The sequence below is a fragment of the Siniperca chuatsi genome, linkage group LG16 (genome assembly GCF_020085105.1).
Source record: "Siniperca chuatsi isolate FFG_IHB_CAS linkage group LG16, ASM2008510v1, whole genome shotgun sequence".
Lineage (NCBI taxonomy): Eukaryota > Metazoa > Chordata > Actinopteri > Centrarchiformes > Sinipercidae > Siniperca > Siniperca chuatsi.
Window position 1 is genome coordinate 16,198,594 of NC_058057.1, and position 15,546 is coordinate 16,214,139.

Below are 15,546 nucleotides of genomic sequence, written 5' to 3' on the forward strand. Positions count from 1 at the left end.
ACCTTCAGAGTTCAGGAGCAACAGCTGAACAAAGACCTAAGCGGCAATATACTAAATTCAAGCCAAGATTGATCCAAAAAGGCAGCTAAAAACATTTCAAGGAAAAAAATCTCTACCTACAGTTGGTAATAAAACCATCCACCGCCTCTCCTCCCCAGGCATGTTTAAGCCGCAGACTCTTTGTGTTGCTTCAATTCCATTTCTAAAGGTGTACAAAGAGGGCACTGGATCTCTCTGTGATGGGCTGGACACCCAAGCGATTAAAAGGTCACAGCCTCACATGTGAGGTTACCCTGCATATTATTTTATTCACTACCCCGAGTATAAAAATCCTCCACCTTTCTGTGACTGCTCTTGGGGTATAAATATGGATAATAGCTAACTGCTGCCCTCTTTTCACATATATATTTTCTGGCATTCTAGCTGAACCATACGTGGATTATGTAACAGAGATTGAAAGAAACGCCTGGCAAGGAAGCTCTGACATACAAGCTACTTTTGTTACATCTGGCAACACTTTATTGTGCTATCGATTGTTTTTTCTCACTAGGAAGCACTTCCAGTTGGCACTCCATCTGTTCGCCAGTGGGTTTCAGTAAGCAAAGCTTCCTCTGGAAATGACTGAACTGTACTGGCCTCAGAGATGGGGCATATGTTATAGATTACAGTGGAAATGGTTTTGTTCATAATCTGAGAATTCAAGTAAGATGGCACAAAAACTAACTGCTGAGAAAAAATGTCAAATTCATTGGAAAACTTCAAAGTCCAGTGATTGATTACAAACAACCATCCAAACCTTGAACCCCTCTTGAGAAATAAACAAACTTCAATTTGAGGCTCATAATCACAGCTCTATTAATCATCTGTCAGTGGTGTAGGAGAAGACCACAGAGGGATAGTATGTGGCTCTGGTGTAGGTGGCTAAGGGGACTCTTAATAGCAGCTATCGGGGCTGGGCTGGATGGCAGCCTGCTGCCTCTGTCTCTCCGATTGATCAGACTTGGGGTCTGTGATTGCCAGGAATTATTAGCAATGCTGGCCTCCCACTGAATCAGGATGGAAACACACCCCGTCACTAGTGTAGAGGACAAAAGAGAAGAAATTACTAAGACAGAAAGGCAGATAACAATGAAAAAGGGCTACTGTAAATGCAGCACATACTATATACACATTTGGTGGTGATGGTATTTTGTTTGCATTATGCATGAAGCGCAGGGCTGCATGACTGTTTTTTTCAGAAAATTGTGATTGCGGTGTAAATTTATGAGACTAAATCAACTAAACTCACCTGCGCTAAAACAAAGGAGCACATACACTCAGTAACACAAATGCACATTCATAAAGAGACTCAACTGGAAATGTCACTGGGGTACAGAGTGTGTAGCAGCTGTGCAAAGGTGATAGTTAATGCATTTAGCAGACAGAGATAATTGAGTAAATACAAACATCAGTGGAGTGACACATTACTTACTTACATTTGACAAATGAATACACAGTGATAAACTCACCAAATCCCCCCAGGAGATTTACCAGTTGAAATTCAATGAAGAGGCAGTAAATATAGAAAATCCTCATTACTTTGGGCAATCTTCTAACATAAAACATATTATATGCAGCAATAAACCCAGAGAAATCCAGGATCAAGCCAAAAATAACATTCAGAAACACTCTGAATGAGGTACTAATAACGACTCGCATTTCTCCTCAGGAAATTTGGTGGTGCTCTTGAGGCAAAATGAGTCCCACATAAAATCTGTTTCAGAGCTCAGTGCCTCTTGTAGGCTTCCATTTCTTTATGGGTTTTCTAGCTGCCAGCCATTATTAACAAAAGCCATTGGCTCCTGAAGAGGACTCTTCGCTGCCACAGCCAATGGCTGTCATCCACCGCGTCATCTAATTTCCATAACAAAGGATGTTTATCTGCAAGATTTTCATCACAGCACAAGTACCTCTTTCTCTGTCATCCTAAGGCCTCAAGGTCCTCCTTAATTTAATATTTACATTCCGACACCACAGTACCTCATTTGATCTTGACAATTTTGTCAGTTTGGACAGGTGTAAGATATGCAAATGCTAATGTTGTTGTTATGGTGGTTTCATTTAAGTCACATCAAATGTTCTTCTTCTTAAGATATTCCTCCACTGTGGATGATCAAGTTATTTTTAGTGCTGCATGACAAGCATCCAAAACCATATTACATGGGTGCTTGTGCATGAATGGTGGCCCTCAGTCTGTGTTACTAAGAAGTGAAGAGAGCAGTTTGAGGGACTGCGGGGCAAAGAGTTTATTAGTTGCTCAGTCTGTATTTAACACAGCAAGGCAAAATGAATCGATTAACCGCAGGTCTGTGGGGAAATGGCCATGCTAACCCAGCCTCTCCACCACTGCAAAGATTAACAAAGATGCCAAACCATGATGGTGAAAACACTGAATGATCATCCAGTCAACAGCTAACGTGGTTTTCTGCTGTTTTTGGTCTCCCTATGTGAGGTTTAACTGAATTCCCCAGTTTAAGGCAAAGCTGCCGAGACAGTCCTGTGCGCCAGGGCAAATCTAAGCCATCTGTGACTAAAGTGAATGGTTTTGGTCTTGACATGGGCCAGTGGATGTGGGCATGTGCATCACATGCAGATAGCTACACACAGACACACCTGTGAATTTCCAATTATGTGGAACCTAAAGAGAATGCAGAGCAGACTGACAATTTATCTGGAAAACTGCACACCTTGGATTCCTGATGACGTTCTCTGAATGAGAAATGACTGAAGCTTTTTCTGTAATTGTGCCATATTTTCATTAGCAATCTATAATGTGTTGATAACTAGGTGTCATTGTAAAAGTATATCTATCTGTGTGGTGGAGTGTGATGGAACACTAAAAGTGCTGTATTGTTTTAACTAAAACCTCCTAACAGAATTAAAAGGAGCCATTGTTTTGGCTGTTGTGCATGGTGATCAGAACATGAAATATTATGTTTGCACATGAGTAAGACAAACAAAGTGTAACACTTGGAGTGAGATAAATGTTAGCATGCTAAAATATTAGCCAAGTGGGCGTAAATGGGGACTAGGGAGGGGGCGTGTGGCTGTGCGTTATGCCATATGAGTGCAGTGTTCATAATGAATACTGGTTATTGTAGGAAATGTTGAAACAAACAAGAAGAAAATTTGCTTTTTCTTTGCTGGGTATATTTGAATGATTTATGTATGTGTAACTTTTTATATGCAACATTATTTCATTAACTGAGAAAACCCATAAAGGTTTACAGGAATGCCTGGGGAGTTTTGGACAGACAGACATACTGCATTGACTACACCTTGATGCCAACCCTCCTTAAGTCACATCTCACAAGCTTCTGAAATATGAGAGAATACACACATAACCTTCATCCTTTCCACATGTACGTTTGTTTATATATATTTCTCATGAAGGTTTGTTTTCCCCAACCCCCTACTTCTTTTGCTACCCATCTCTCCACAGATATCAAGGTACACTTTAAAGTCTGTTTCACACAGGTAAACAAAGACATCTACCACCTTATATTCCCTTCCCTTGTACTAGTATGGAACCAACTGTATATTGAAAATGGATAAACCAATAGGAGCTGAAAGAAGTACTGCAGCTATGTCCTTCCTTTCAAACACCAACCTGAAGCTCATCAGTGATAGATCATAAGAAAAAACTGACATCCAGCAACAAAAAAAAACTCAATCCAAATACAGCTCTATTGCAGTTGCAAAAACTGTGTCGCTGTGTTTGGACATCTAGAGACACCGATGGTGGTGCAGTGCAGCTTCCTGCCATAGATAATGTCAACACAACACAGTTGTGGTGGAGGCTCGGCTTAAGAGGCTTAGCGAACTGTCATGTCAGCTACAGGCCATCTGAACATGATACACGTACTCTGACACACATTCCTCACTGCCACACGTTGAGCTTCCAGGAATTTATTGTCAAACACGGGCTTTGTCACCTCTTTGAATCCTGAATAGGTTTTCTTTCATGCCAGCTTTTGCACACTGCACACTCATTTATACTGCTATTGTTTCCTGAGAAATAAGCGACTGGATCACATGACATAATGTTGTTCAACAAATAATCCAAAGCAAATAATCTCTAATATAGTTAAGATTAGCACTGCAGAGATCTTGCAGAGACATTTGACATGTTGCATACATGCAAACAGTGTCAGAGGGACAGTGCTTTCAGTTGGAATGTCAGGGACTCTGCAAGGTCTAATTTAGAACACATGGCCTCTCAGTAGTGAGTTTGTGTTCTGCACACTGAACTAACTGACTCCCAATCCACCCACCGTGCATGTATCATGTGTGAAAGTGTGTGTGTTTACACCAAACAAAATTACTGAGAGGGGATCACTGACAAGTGATTAAAAATCTGGATTGGTTTGGGGCATGTTGTGATAAGGAAACACAGAGACACTGTTGTGTGGGTATGTCTGGCTGAGGCTTTGGAGAGCAGAAACAGATTATTAACTGTCCGAGATCTGAATTTAACTATGATCTGTGCCACTTCTCTGGAGTAACCACAGTTTTGTTGATTAATTTATGAGACATTTTTACAGCAAAAACAATTAAAAAGCTGTGCATTTTCAGATCATAATAAATTAGGTACTTTTTGATCGATGAAGCAGATTAAAATATGTAAATCATTTTGCATGAAGGTTAATTGTTTCCCTGAACATCTTGATATTTACGACACCTGCGCAACCGGGAGAAGAAATCAATTGAAAAAGGTCAATCACTAAAATGAAATGTTACTCCCCTTGTGCTCAAACTGAAATACTAATGTTACTGTACTACTGAATTAGCCGCATTCTCAATTTGGAAAACCACATTACATCCCTGTAGTTATTATCTTGACCTTCATTAGAAAACATTTGATATGCTGGAGATTACGAGTTCAAAACAACATCAAACTGATTACTTTGTTTTTTCTACAAGAAATAAAAACTTATTGGATAATTGATGACTGATGCTTCTGCCAGAGAAAAGGTAGTTCAAATATTTAACAAAAAACAATCATATGAATGGTATGGTAGCAATTTGACCACTGGACTTTCACAAAACCTATGTGTCTCTTTAAATTCTTTATCAGGAGGTCGTCTGAGATTATGAGACTCTACAATCCCTCGTCTGGCCTATTACCTCCTTGCATGCATGTCAGTTGGATGAAGACCAGGAATTACAACATGCACACAGAATAACACTCATCCCATATGGGAAAACCATCTTACGGCTGGGTCACACTGCCTACCTCAGCAGCACGTGTGCGTTGCGGAACCGCTTGCTTTTCATTTTGGTGCCCACGTTCATCGACGTGGGCGACGCTTCATCTTGAGTGTCGGAGTTTCACCTATTTTTTCCCGAGTGATGCGCACGGTTCTCAACAAAAATAGACAGTAAAATGATCTATTGACAGTCATATCGACATCATACCAGTAACATTACACCTTTTACTACAGTTTCAATGTCTATATCTGTAGAATATGTCACAGACATAACAAAAAATGTATTCAACGCCCCCTGTATCTGTTTCAGATTAAAAGCCCTCTAGCGTTTCTCTGGACAGAATCCTTAATTTGTTAACAAGGCTTTTAATGTATTGTATTTCTCAAAACTCTATGCAGAAAGAAAGGGCTGGCAGCAGCAGTGCTGCAGAAGCAACATTCTCTGTGTGGACACCACACACATGTGCGAGCCGCAGCAGTTCAGCAAGGTAACCGTCACGCACAGGTGTATGATCAAATGCATGGTAAGTCACAAGAATCAAGCATAAGTAAATCTCCTTCCTTAGCATCATGCACCACATAATCAATTCCATAGCTTTGCTGCTGTCTGTGATCAAATATGTACTGAAGCGTTCAAACATTTCGGTATTGAGTTTTTGTCTTCATGTGTGTGCTGTGAGGTGGACATGAGCATTGAGGAGGCAAGCTGAGCCTAACAGATGCAGGGCCATGCACATGCGGAGATGTGTCCACAGTGTGCCCTTTTCAAATTCGCAGGACATGTGTGTTTTTCATTCCGGCCTCTCCTTGTCTGCTTCTACCTGCAGCGTGGTTTTGCCTTTTGTCTATTTTGCACTGTAACGTCTTTGAGAGCTGCAGTGGATTTCTACTGAATAAACCACTCGCTTTGCACGATGTTGGCTTTGTTCTTGGACTTTTGTTCAGTCTAAGTGCGTTCACCCAAAGATGGATACTGTAGTCAAAGAATATCTGTTCAGTCTCAGCGCAATTTATGATCACTGACACATAATATCCACATATTTTTTGCATTTTACTGTAATCACCTCATTACTACATGGTCTTTGATCCACACCAAAGCTGCACAGACATATTTAGACATATGGATCAAATACAATCATCTGTTGTTGTGTATAAAGTAAATAGAGCTGTACAGTAGCAGCTGCCAGCTACATACTGTACAAACACACTCACCTTACCGTTGTTGGCACAGACACCCATATGGCCATTGCTGAATGGACAAATCCAATCTGACAAAAGTTTCTGTCTCTGGCCAGTCACTGAGACTGATCTAATGGCTACCCACAATGCACTGTGAGATTGATGGAGGGAGAACTGCTTTGCATAATCAAAGGGAAGAGATCTTATTTGGCCCACTTCTGCCTTTGTCTTGCTTGTCAGGTTGTCTGTTGAACAATTATTTCACTTTCACTTTGTGGTATGCTTTATCTCTGTGTCACTCACAGAAAGAGAGAAGCCGGCTACACAGTCATTTGCTTTGTTCAGCTTTCAGGTTGGGGGCTTTAAGAGTGTTTTTTAGTGGACAGAGGTTAATCCCAAGAGAGAGAGCAGTAGAGCTAGAGAAGGAGTAATTGCAGTCCTGTAAGTATTGTGAAGGGGAGCAGTCAAGCCACTTTATTGAAAATAAAATGTAAATTTTTAATGTGTGTAAATCATATTATTGTTCTTTAAAGAAGATTATTCTTAAATGTGCCATGGGGAGTATTTACAATGAAGCAGACGCTTTGCTACTGACTATTATGAAAAAAGTCAGTATTTCTCTCCTTCAGGCAATACAAGCTACAACACAACCTCTGACAGAGTAATTCCACACACTGCTCCTTCGTTAGTGAATCATTTTCAAACAACAAGGATATGAACATTGATAGATGCTACTGATGCAGGCAAATCCATTATCTGCCTATATTCGATTGACTTCAGGTACAATGAAGGCCCCTTAATCAATTCTACATATATAACCATTTCACCTTAACAGATAGGTATGTGTTTACATTCCGCTCTAAGAGGACACTAAAGTTATCCAGTGGAAAGAATAAAGCGCAAACAATCTATGGTGTCTAGGCGAGCAGCAGTCCATTCAGCATGTCTGGGTATAAAGAGGAGTGGGACCGTGTCCTGTGTTGAAAAATGACTCTGTGTTCAAAATGATTCCGCACTTACCACCCCACAGCCCCTCCGACCCCTCACGGCAAAACACATCCACTTACCTGCAAGAGAGGAGAGACAAGAAAATCAATGACTGCACACTCAATTATATCACAACTTACCAAGCAAGTGCTCCTTTTGTTTCCTCTGGAGGAGATAGAACACCACTTTATATTTTCACAATGTGTGTAGCAGCTTATTGAGATTTACACTTGGAGGGTTAATAAGCTACTTCTTTACAAAAACAATACAAACTGAACCAAAAAATGGTTCTTTAGAATAGAACAAGGCATATTCAGCTTGAGGATGAGTCTCATGATTTTCATCCACTTGACCTACAGCATATGCATTTATCAAGGACTGATAAAAAGACAAGGATCCGTTGAAAGGTGCATATAACCTTGAGTCTGTTCTTGAGTTCAATCAAGATGCCATAAAATCAGATATGAATGTCTATTTGTCAAATGTAGAGTGATGACAATCCAGTGTAAACACAGAGAACAAAAGGCAGGTAACAAAGCCAGAGTAAAGGACCTCAGGAATAGTTGGATTCATCATGCTCCATATCTTATTACGTGTCTGTCCCACTAAGAGGGGAGAGTTAATGGGCCGAGAGGTCCTGACCAGTCACACTGCTAGCACCGACTGTATGTGCACACAGCCACATACATCTCCACTGGCAGGTCTGAGACTAGTTGTGAGTGATATTTCCACAGCAATGTGGAAACACTCAAATTCCAGAAAATCCAAAGCTGGTGCAACAATCATTACTGGATCAGATTTGTTTTTAGAAGGGATCAAAATCAGAATCAGAAATACTTTATTAATTCCTGAGGGGAAACTCTTTCGTTACAGCTGCTCACTATCACGTCACTGCACACAGGAATAGAAGTACTAAGCAAATCAAAATATAATACACTATAATGCAGCTAAGATAAATTAAGTACACAGTGGATATAAAGTATAAAAGCTAAAATAAGTGCAAATACAAAAGAGGATTTACAGGATGATAAGTATGTATGGTATAATACAATGTAATAATATAGTAATAAGTAATAGTGCAATAATGAGTATTGTCAAGTTAAGTGTAGCAGATTAACCACATTATTGGATGGTGGATATTGCACAGCAGTAATATAAGTATCAATAAATATCAATAAATAGGGAATATTAAACTGAAAACAGAGTATATTGCACAGGAGTATTAAACAGAGAATACCGCACAATATTTGTATATATATATATATATATATATATTGTAGGCTTTAGTTTTGTGAGCTTGAGTGTTCTTAGCCCAGTCCAGTTTATTGAGCATGTGTACTCCCAGGTACTTGTAATCCTCTACAATGTCCACACCCACCCCCTGGATGGAAACCAGGGTCACTGGTGGAGTGGCCCTTCGTAGATCTACAACCAGCTCCTTAGACTTTGATGCACTGATCTGATCCGCCAAATCGGTATTAGTCCCAATACTGACATTATTAAGCAGATCCGGCTTCGGCCAGACGCGATCAATCCATATTAAATACAGTTTCTCTGACAATGCCATTATAAAACTCAGTGGTTCTGCTATCAGTTACGTTCATTCAGTCACAGTGGGTCGCCAACTCACTTGAGTGCCACAGCAGTCTCTGGCCTCATGTTATCTGACATAAAACTGATTATTATTGTTATTTGGTATCTACAGGTATCCCATATCGGAATTGGGAGAGAAAAAATAGGATCAATGCATTCTTAGTTTCTAGCGTATTTTTTCCTTTAATCACAAGTCATAGCGGACAGATAAGGTAGAATGATATGCTGCAAAAGTCCCATGCTTTCAGCTTTGTCCCACCACACACACTTTTTGATGTTACACCATCTCTGGCCCATGGGAGAATTCAACATTGACAATTGCAGGACGTAGGCAACGCCAGTGATAATTCACTAAACACAGGCAAGGGACCAAACACAAGTCACAGCCATCGGAAAACAGCAGCTATTATTTGCTGGTGTATAGTTAATGGGCACATAAGGTCAACAATAGGGTGAGAAGTTAAAAAAAGTATCAAGAGCAGGGAAATTTTCTGTTGCCCTTCTGTTGGATTTTGTTTTCCACCCATATCACAGTGATGTAACATTTATTGACTTTTAGTGAGGGACGCATCATTCCATTATAGTACTTCTAACACAATACAATTTTGAAATTAACATTTCAATTTTGACACACACTGTGTTAATAAACTACATGGTCTCTGGAGTTTAGCATTCTGTTCAACTAAACAGTAGTAAGGGATGCTCAGTGAGCATGACAAATATACGTTAACACTGGGACTAACATACTGGTGAGAGAGTAAACAATGATTAACAGTTTTTAATCTGTGTCTGTGGTGTGCGCGCTTGTGTACGTGCATGCCTCCGTGTGTGCCAATGCCCAGCAGGGAAAAGTGTTGAGCCTGAAAGCCCAGCATGGGGCCTTTGGTGAGTGACTTATCTCTGCATAGTTGATCAATAATTAACCATGGGACATGCTCTAATGAGGACGATAATACACTGTTAGTAGAAGAAGATAGAATACGATAACACCTCAGCGAGAGGTACTGGACCACGTCTCTCCATTTAGATTCACTCATCACCCTATTAGTATTTGCCACTTGATTGATTAACATACTTGTTCACTGCCTGGCTGAGTTTACCGACTTATCGTTCTGTCTTTTCCATTATTCTTACACCTGAATTTCTGATTTTAAATATTCCTTTCTTGACTTTGACACGCTGTCTATCCTATTCCTACTTTCTCTCTCTCACTTCTTGATGCAACCTGCTGTAACAGTGCTGCCAACCCTCCCCTGTAGCACATCAATACATCTCCATATGCTGTATGACACAAGCGGTAAGGACCATTTCTGAGACCATCCATCAGAGGGAGGACGAGCCCTTGCCCAACCCTGCTACTTGTCTCCTCCGCCTCCTCCCACAATCCACATCCAGCAGACAGGGTTTAATAGGGCCCATTAATCAGTGGGCTCGTCTAGAAAAGGCCAGACTGTAATTCAGCAAGGAGAGGCCGATCCTTAAGGACATCTACATCCTTGGAAATAAGAAAGCGTTACCTCAGCGCACATGCACCAGCACATTTGAACATGGGACAGCTCAGGGCATCCTAATATACAGGACAATAAAGTTTAATGTAAAAATTCCTGCCTTGTGTGTCTCTTATTAGATTGCCTAATTCAGACATTGATCATATCATAAATCCAGCAACGGCAGGTGATAAATGTCTGGTTGTGGTGACGTTAATGATAGCTAGCAGAAGGCAGGTACTGATAACTGCCTTGGACTGGTCTGTCTGTGTCTTCTTCTACCTTTCAATAGCAACTCTCTGAGGACCCATTAGAAGAACGTAGAAAGAGAGATCTCCCATTCGGAGCAACTCCATCTATAAATACAGGGGCGTTACAGAGTAATATTTGTAGCAGGTGTGAGAATGCATCAGTTGTACAAATCCTGACATACACACACAGCATAGAGACCCTTCACACAGAAATGCAAGACAAGCGTGCACACACAAACTGGAGTTCATCTCGAGTGAAAGTAATCTTCCTCCGAATTGCAACGAAGCCAGGACCTCTGTTTTCTGAAGATACCTCAGGCTTTTCCAGTGCCATCTGCTACACCAATACCTTCTCATAATGGAGCTTACTGAGGGCCAGTTGGCAACGAATCTGAGTACAGCAAGACTCGAGAGATGACTGGCAAGAGAAAAATGCAGAAACTCAGCCAAGTTTCAGCTAACATAAAATCTGTTCCCTTGAAAGATAAAGACTCTCTGTTTAAGGAAAATCTAACTTAGACATTCTTCCCTATCTATACAGGTGCACTGGGTCATTTTCCAAAGATTTATCCTTCTAGACAGTGTGCATTTCCAGTTTGTAACATCTACCAATGGTCATATTTTGCCTGTGAAAACTAGTACAGCTAGATTACCTTAAAGACTTCCCCTTCCACACAAGCCCCAGGCAGGACACACAAAGGCACCAGTGGTAGAAAGCCTGATTTTGTTTAGAGACCATCACTTTCAACAACATATTATTAATGGAGTGCCTCGGACCAATCCACATGCTTCGATATCATACATAAACAACAGCAACAATGGAATACATCTGTCAGGCAGTTCAGTCCCCAGAGGAGATGCTTATAAAGACAGCCGGTTAGGCCATCAATAATTAAAACAGATGTAATTCCCATTAGCCATTGGAGTAGGCACATAAATAGTTAATGTGCTCCTTGCATCCCTCCCCCCTCTCCTCACATCTCCTCTCATTTCTTCTCTCATCATGGCTCCTCTCATCCTTCATCTCTATCCTTCTCTCCCTCTTCTGCTCCTCTCAGTTTCTCCTCTCCGAGCCTCCCCCACCTCAGAGGACAGTGCAGAGGCAGCAGGCTCCGACACAGACACACACCATCATACTGATTATAATGGTCCCACTGGGGAGGTTGGATAGGATGAGGAAGGAGAGAGAGGGCAATAAAGGGGGCCCAGAGGGAACGGAGGCCACAATTTATGACCCAGCATCACGGGACTGGTTAGCTGGAGTGGGAGGCACTTGTGTCGGTGTACACTTCATCCTGATGAAAAACAGGCAGCTCTCATGCTTACAGCTTAATAGAAAAGACCAAAACTAAGCTGGTTTGACATATAAAGAGAGTGTGTAGGTAGTTAAAGAATTTAACTGCGGAAAGGTCAAGAGGTCACATGGGGAGAAAGACTCACCCATCAGCTACTGAGAAGAAACAAGATAAGAGCAAGAACAAGCAAAAAATGTGATGAGTGGTTTGAGTAGCAGAAGAGTTTCTGTACTTCTGCCTGATGAATAACATAGACAGGATGTAGAGTGGGAGGCTGGAATTGAAACAGCCGTCTACTGATGTCGCTCCATCAGTCACCAGACGCCCCTCATTAATCCAGACTCTCCCCCTTCATTCAACCCCTCCATCCATCCTCCCTACTGCTGGTGTGTCTCCCCTGTTGAAAGAGCCGCCTGTGAAAATGCAGCGCTATCGGAGAGCCAACTGAACAGCCACTGTCCATCCATCTCCTTGGTGACACGGGGCCTAATGCGCTGGTTCTACACCAGCCGCACAGACAGGCCTCGGGCAACGACGATTAAAGAGGAGGCCAAAGAGATTCGCAGAGAACACAACAAACTTTCAGACAAAAAAATTACGTTAGTACCACTGGCAACATGCACAAATTGCTCTGACAGCTATTACAAATCTCATCAAAAGCACTTTATCTTCAAGCAAGATCAGAAGAGACTATAAATAGCCAGGCATTCAGTAGTTAGCACTTCAATTCCTTATATGGTCATTTGTACCTCTGTATGGAACAGTTATATTCATATAATGGAGTCATGTCAAGACTTCTTGACATGCACTTTACTGTTGACACACTACATGCTGTTACAGCTGTGTGCACTACTATGTCTAAGTGAAAAACTCCAGATTTAATTTGTCTGATCTACATAGCCAACAGCAGGAGCACACCAATCCATGCCGTTAATCAACCTAACATCACAGGGTTCCACGGCATCTGTCGGAGATGAGGTCCCCTGAATTCTAATCTGCCATTTGCTTTCGTGTGATGTTTGCATATTAAAAGTGCTACATGGATAATCAAAAACCACCCATTGAGTTTGCGTCTAAGGTTATCAAAATGTATAGGGAAGCAGGAAAGAGATAAATGTTTAGTTACACAGAAAGCCAAACAGAATGCTGCAAGGTTGTATTAGTCAAGCTGAAGTTTAGTATGACCTCTAACAAATAGAGACAAGGCATGCCATCTACAAGAAAGATCCAGTCAGACTGAGAGAAACTCAGAAAGATGGTAATTATAAAACAGAGGGGAAACAACAGATTATGCAGGTTTAACAAAAAACAAACAAAGAAAACAACCTTTGCCACCTAAAGAAAAGGGCACACTTTGCTTCAGGCCCTGTGACTGCAGACAATCTTCACCTACACACGCTCAACTCCTCAGTGGATGTGTCTATCATCAATCCCATAAGTGGGTGTATTGTATGATAGAGACAAACAAACTCTCGTGGTTCAAGAGGTTGCATTCAGTAACTTAGAATAACATGAGATAGACTGAGAGACAGACTCATTCAACGCTTTTGGGAATCATGACAGTGAACACCATTCCTTGCCTTAGGGTTTCATAACATCATCATACTATAAGTGCAAACTGAAACATCTCCAAAGCCAGCTTGTACGGTCCCGCCGCTCTTCCGCTTTTGCCACCAGAAGTCATATTCCACTCTCTGGGGCCAAAATTTCTCCCACTGGGGGGGGGTCTGGCAACTCTCTAAACAACACAGAAAGTCATTCATCATCTCTCAGAGGAGTGAGCACTACATCAATCTGTCTGTCAGCAGCCCTCCAGACCAATACGCCTCTGCCTGCCTCTCAACATTCCATGCCAGATCTCAGCACTTACCGGATTTAACTCTCTGTGTATGGCTACACTATTATATCGCCAAGGAGCTTTGAAATATAAGTGTGGCAATAACCAGCATTCCCTCTGTTCTAGTAAGCAGTAAAAAATTACTAGATGTCGGTTACGCATCCAGACACTAGTTGGCCTCTTGACAGAGTTCTTGTATTCAGCTTGGGAGCTTATAATCATGCATTTCTTAATTTGAAAAATTGCAACACAGAATTTGCTGTGTTGGAAATTTTTATTCAATTAAATACCAACTGGGATGGGGTTTAATTTTACAATACTCTGATGTCCCATTTAGATTGAATGAGAAATCATATCTAGATAGATGGACAGTAAAAATTACTTAAAAGCAAAAAGAAACAGCATATAAGCTACAGTAGAATTGCTGAATTGCTGAGTTTTTCTGATTTTCTTCTTGTATTATTTTCCCTGCAGGACAGAAGTATAGGGGCTACAGATTAGGAGTTCAATGAACCAGGAAAACCAGTGGAGACAGAGAAAAGGTCTAGGGATTGGGTGCCCCAGGGGTATTGGATCTATGTAAGAGACACTGGGGGTGGGGGGAGCATCAACAGCACCTCTGCTTACTGAGTATCAGCAATTTGCTAACTCAGCATGCTACTCTGATTTAGAGTCTAATGGGGTCTGTATCCCATCTCATACCCCCACACACATGCACACACACACACACACACACACACACACACGCACAAGCTTCGGTTTAGAGTGAGGAGGTATGGAAGGCCACTTAGGAAGGAGGGGAGAGCAGAAGACACACAGACACATTTGCTGTCAAAAAGGCCTCAAGCTCAACACAGCACTCCTGTCTATTTGACAGACGCTGACAGTGAACGACAGCTATTCTGAACAGAATGTCATGATGGATAACCTTTATGTAGTCTGAAGTATAGAAAGCCCTATCCATGGTGAAAGAGGACATCAGGCCCAGATCATAAGTCATACCCTCCTGCACAATATTACTCCATAATATGATGAGGATTGGGGTGCACGGTGGCAGAGCGGCTACAGCCCCTGCCTCCCAATAAGGAGATCGTGGGTTCGGGGGTTCGATTCCCGGACCGGACCAACATCACACAATCTCTCTGGGTGGAGTCTGCATGTCCTCCCCGTGTTACCGTGGGTTCTCTCCGGGTTCTCCGGCTTCCTCCCACCGTCCAAAGACATGCATGTGTAGGTTAATTGATAACTCTAAATTGCCCGTATTGAATGAATGTGTGAGTGAATGGTTGTCTGTCCTTGTCTGTGTCTGTGTTCGCCCTGCGACGAGTTGGCCACTGTCCAGGGTGTGCCCTGCCTAAGGCCCGAAGTCACTGGGATAGGCTCCAGTCACCCGCGACCCCCTAACGGGGACCAAGCGGTAGAAAATGGATGGATGGATGATGAGGATTTTGACTAGCCTAGACAGAGTTTAAAGACCCCAAAAAAGGATTGCAAGCAATTGGTCTTGCATGAACACACTATTATCAGCCACAAGTGGAAGTATACTGGTTATTTCACATGAGAGATTTCTGTAATTGTGTTTTGTCTGTGCTCCTCTACCTGATTTAAAGTGGCTGGGACTATATTGGAGAAAAGTGATCCCCCAATCAGAATTGAACAATGTAAGAT

The 15,546-nt window shown here is 41.7% G+C and overlaps 1 protein-coding gene across 7 annotated transcripts in view; it reads right to left on the bottom strand.

The window, feature by feature from the left end:
• Positions 1-15,546, bottom strand: part of sash1a (SAM and SH3 domain containing 1a) — a 233,329-nt gene that overhangs the window by 113,669 nt on the left and 104,114 nt on the right. The window contains exon 3 of one of the 7 annotated variants that reach the window (XM_044168073.1): positions 7,449-7,495. The exons of the other annotated variants lie outside the window; for them this stretch is intronic. Within the exon in view, the coding sequence (XP_044024008.1) occupies positions 7,449-7,495 (47 nt within the window). The remainder of the gene's footprint in view (positions 1-7,448; positions 7,496-15,546) is intronic. 7 annotated transcript variants of the gene reach the window in all.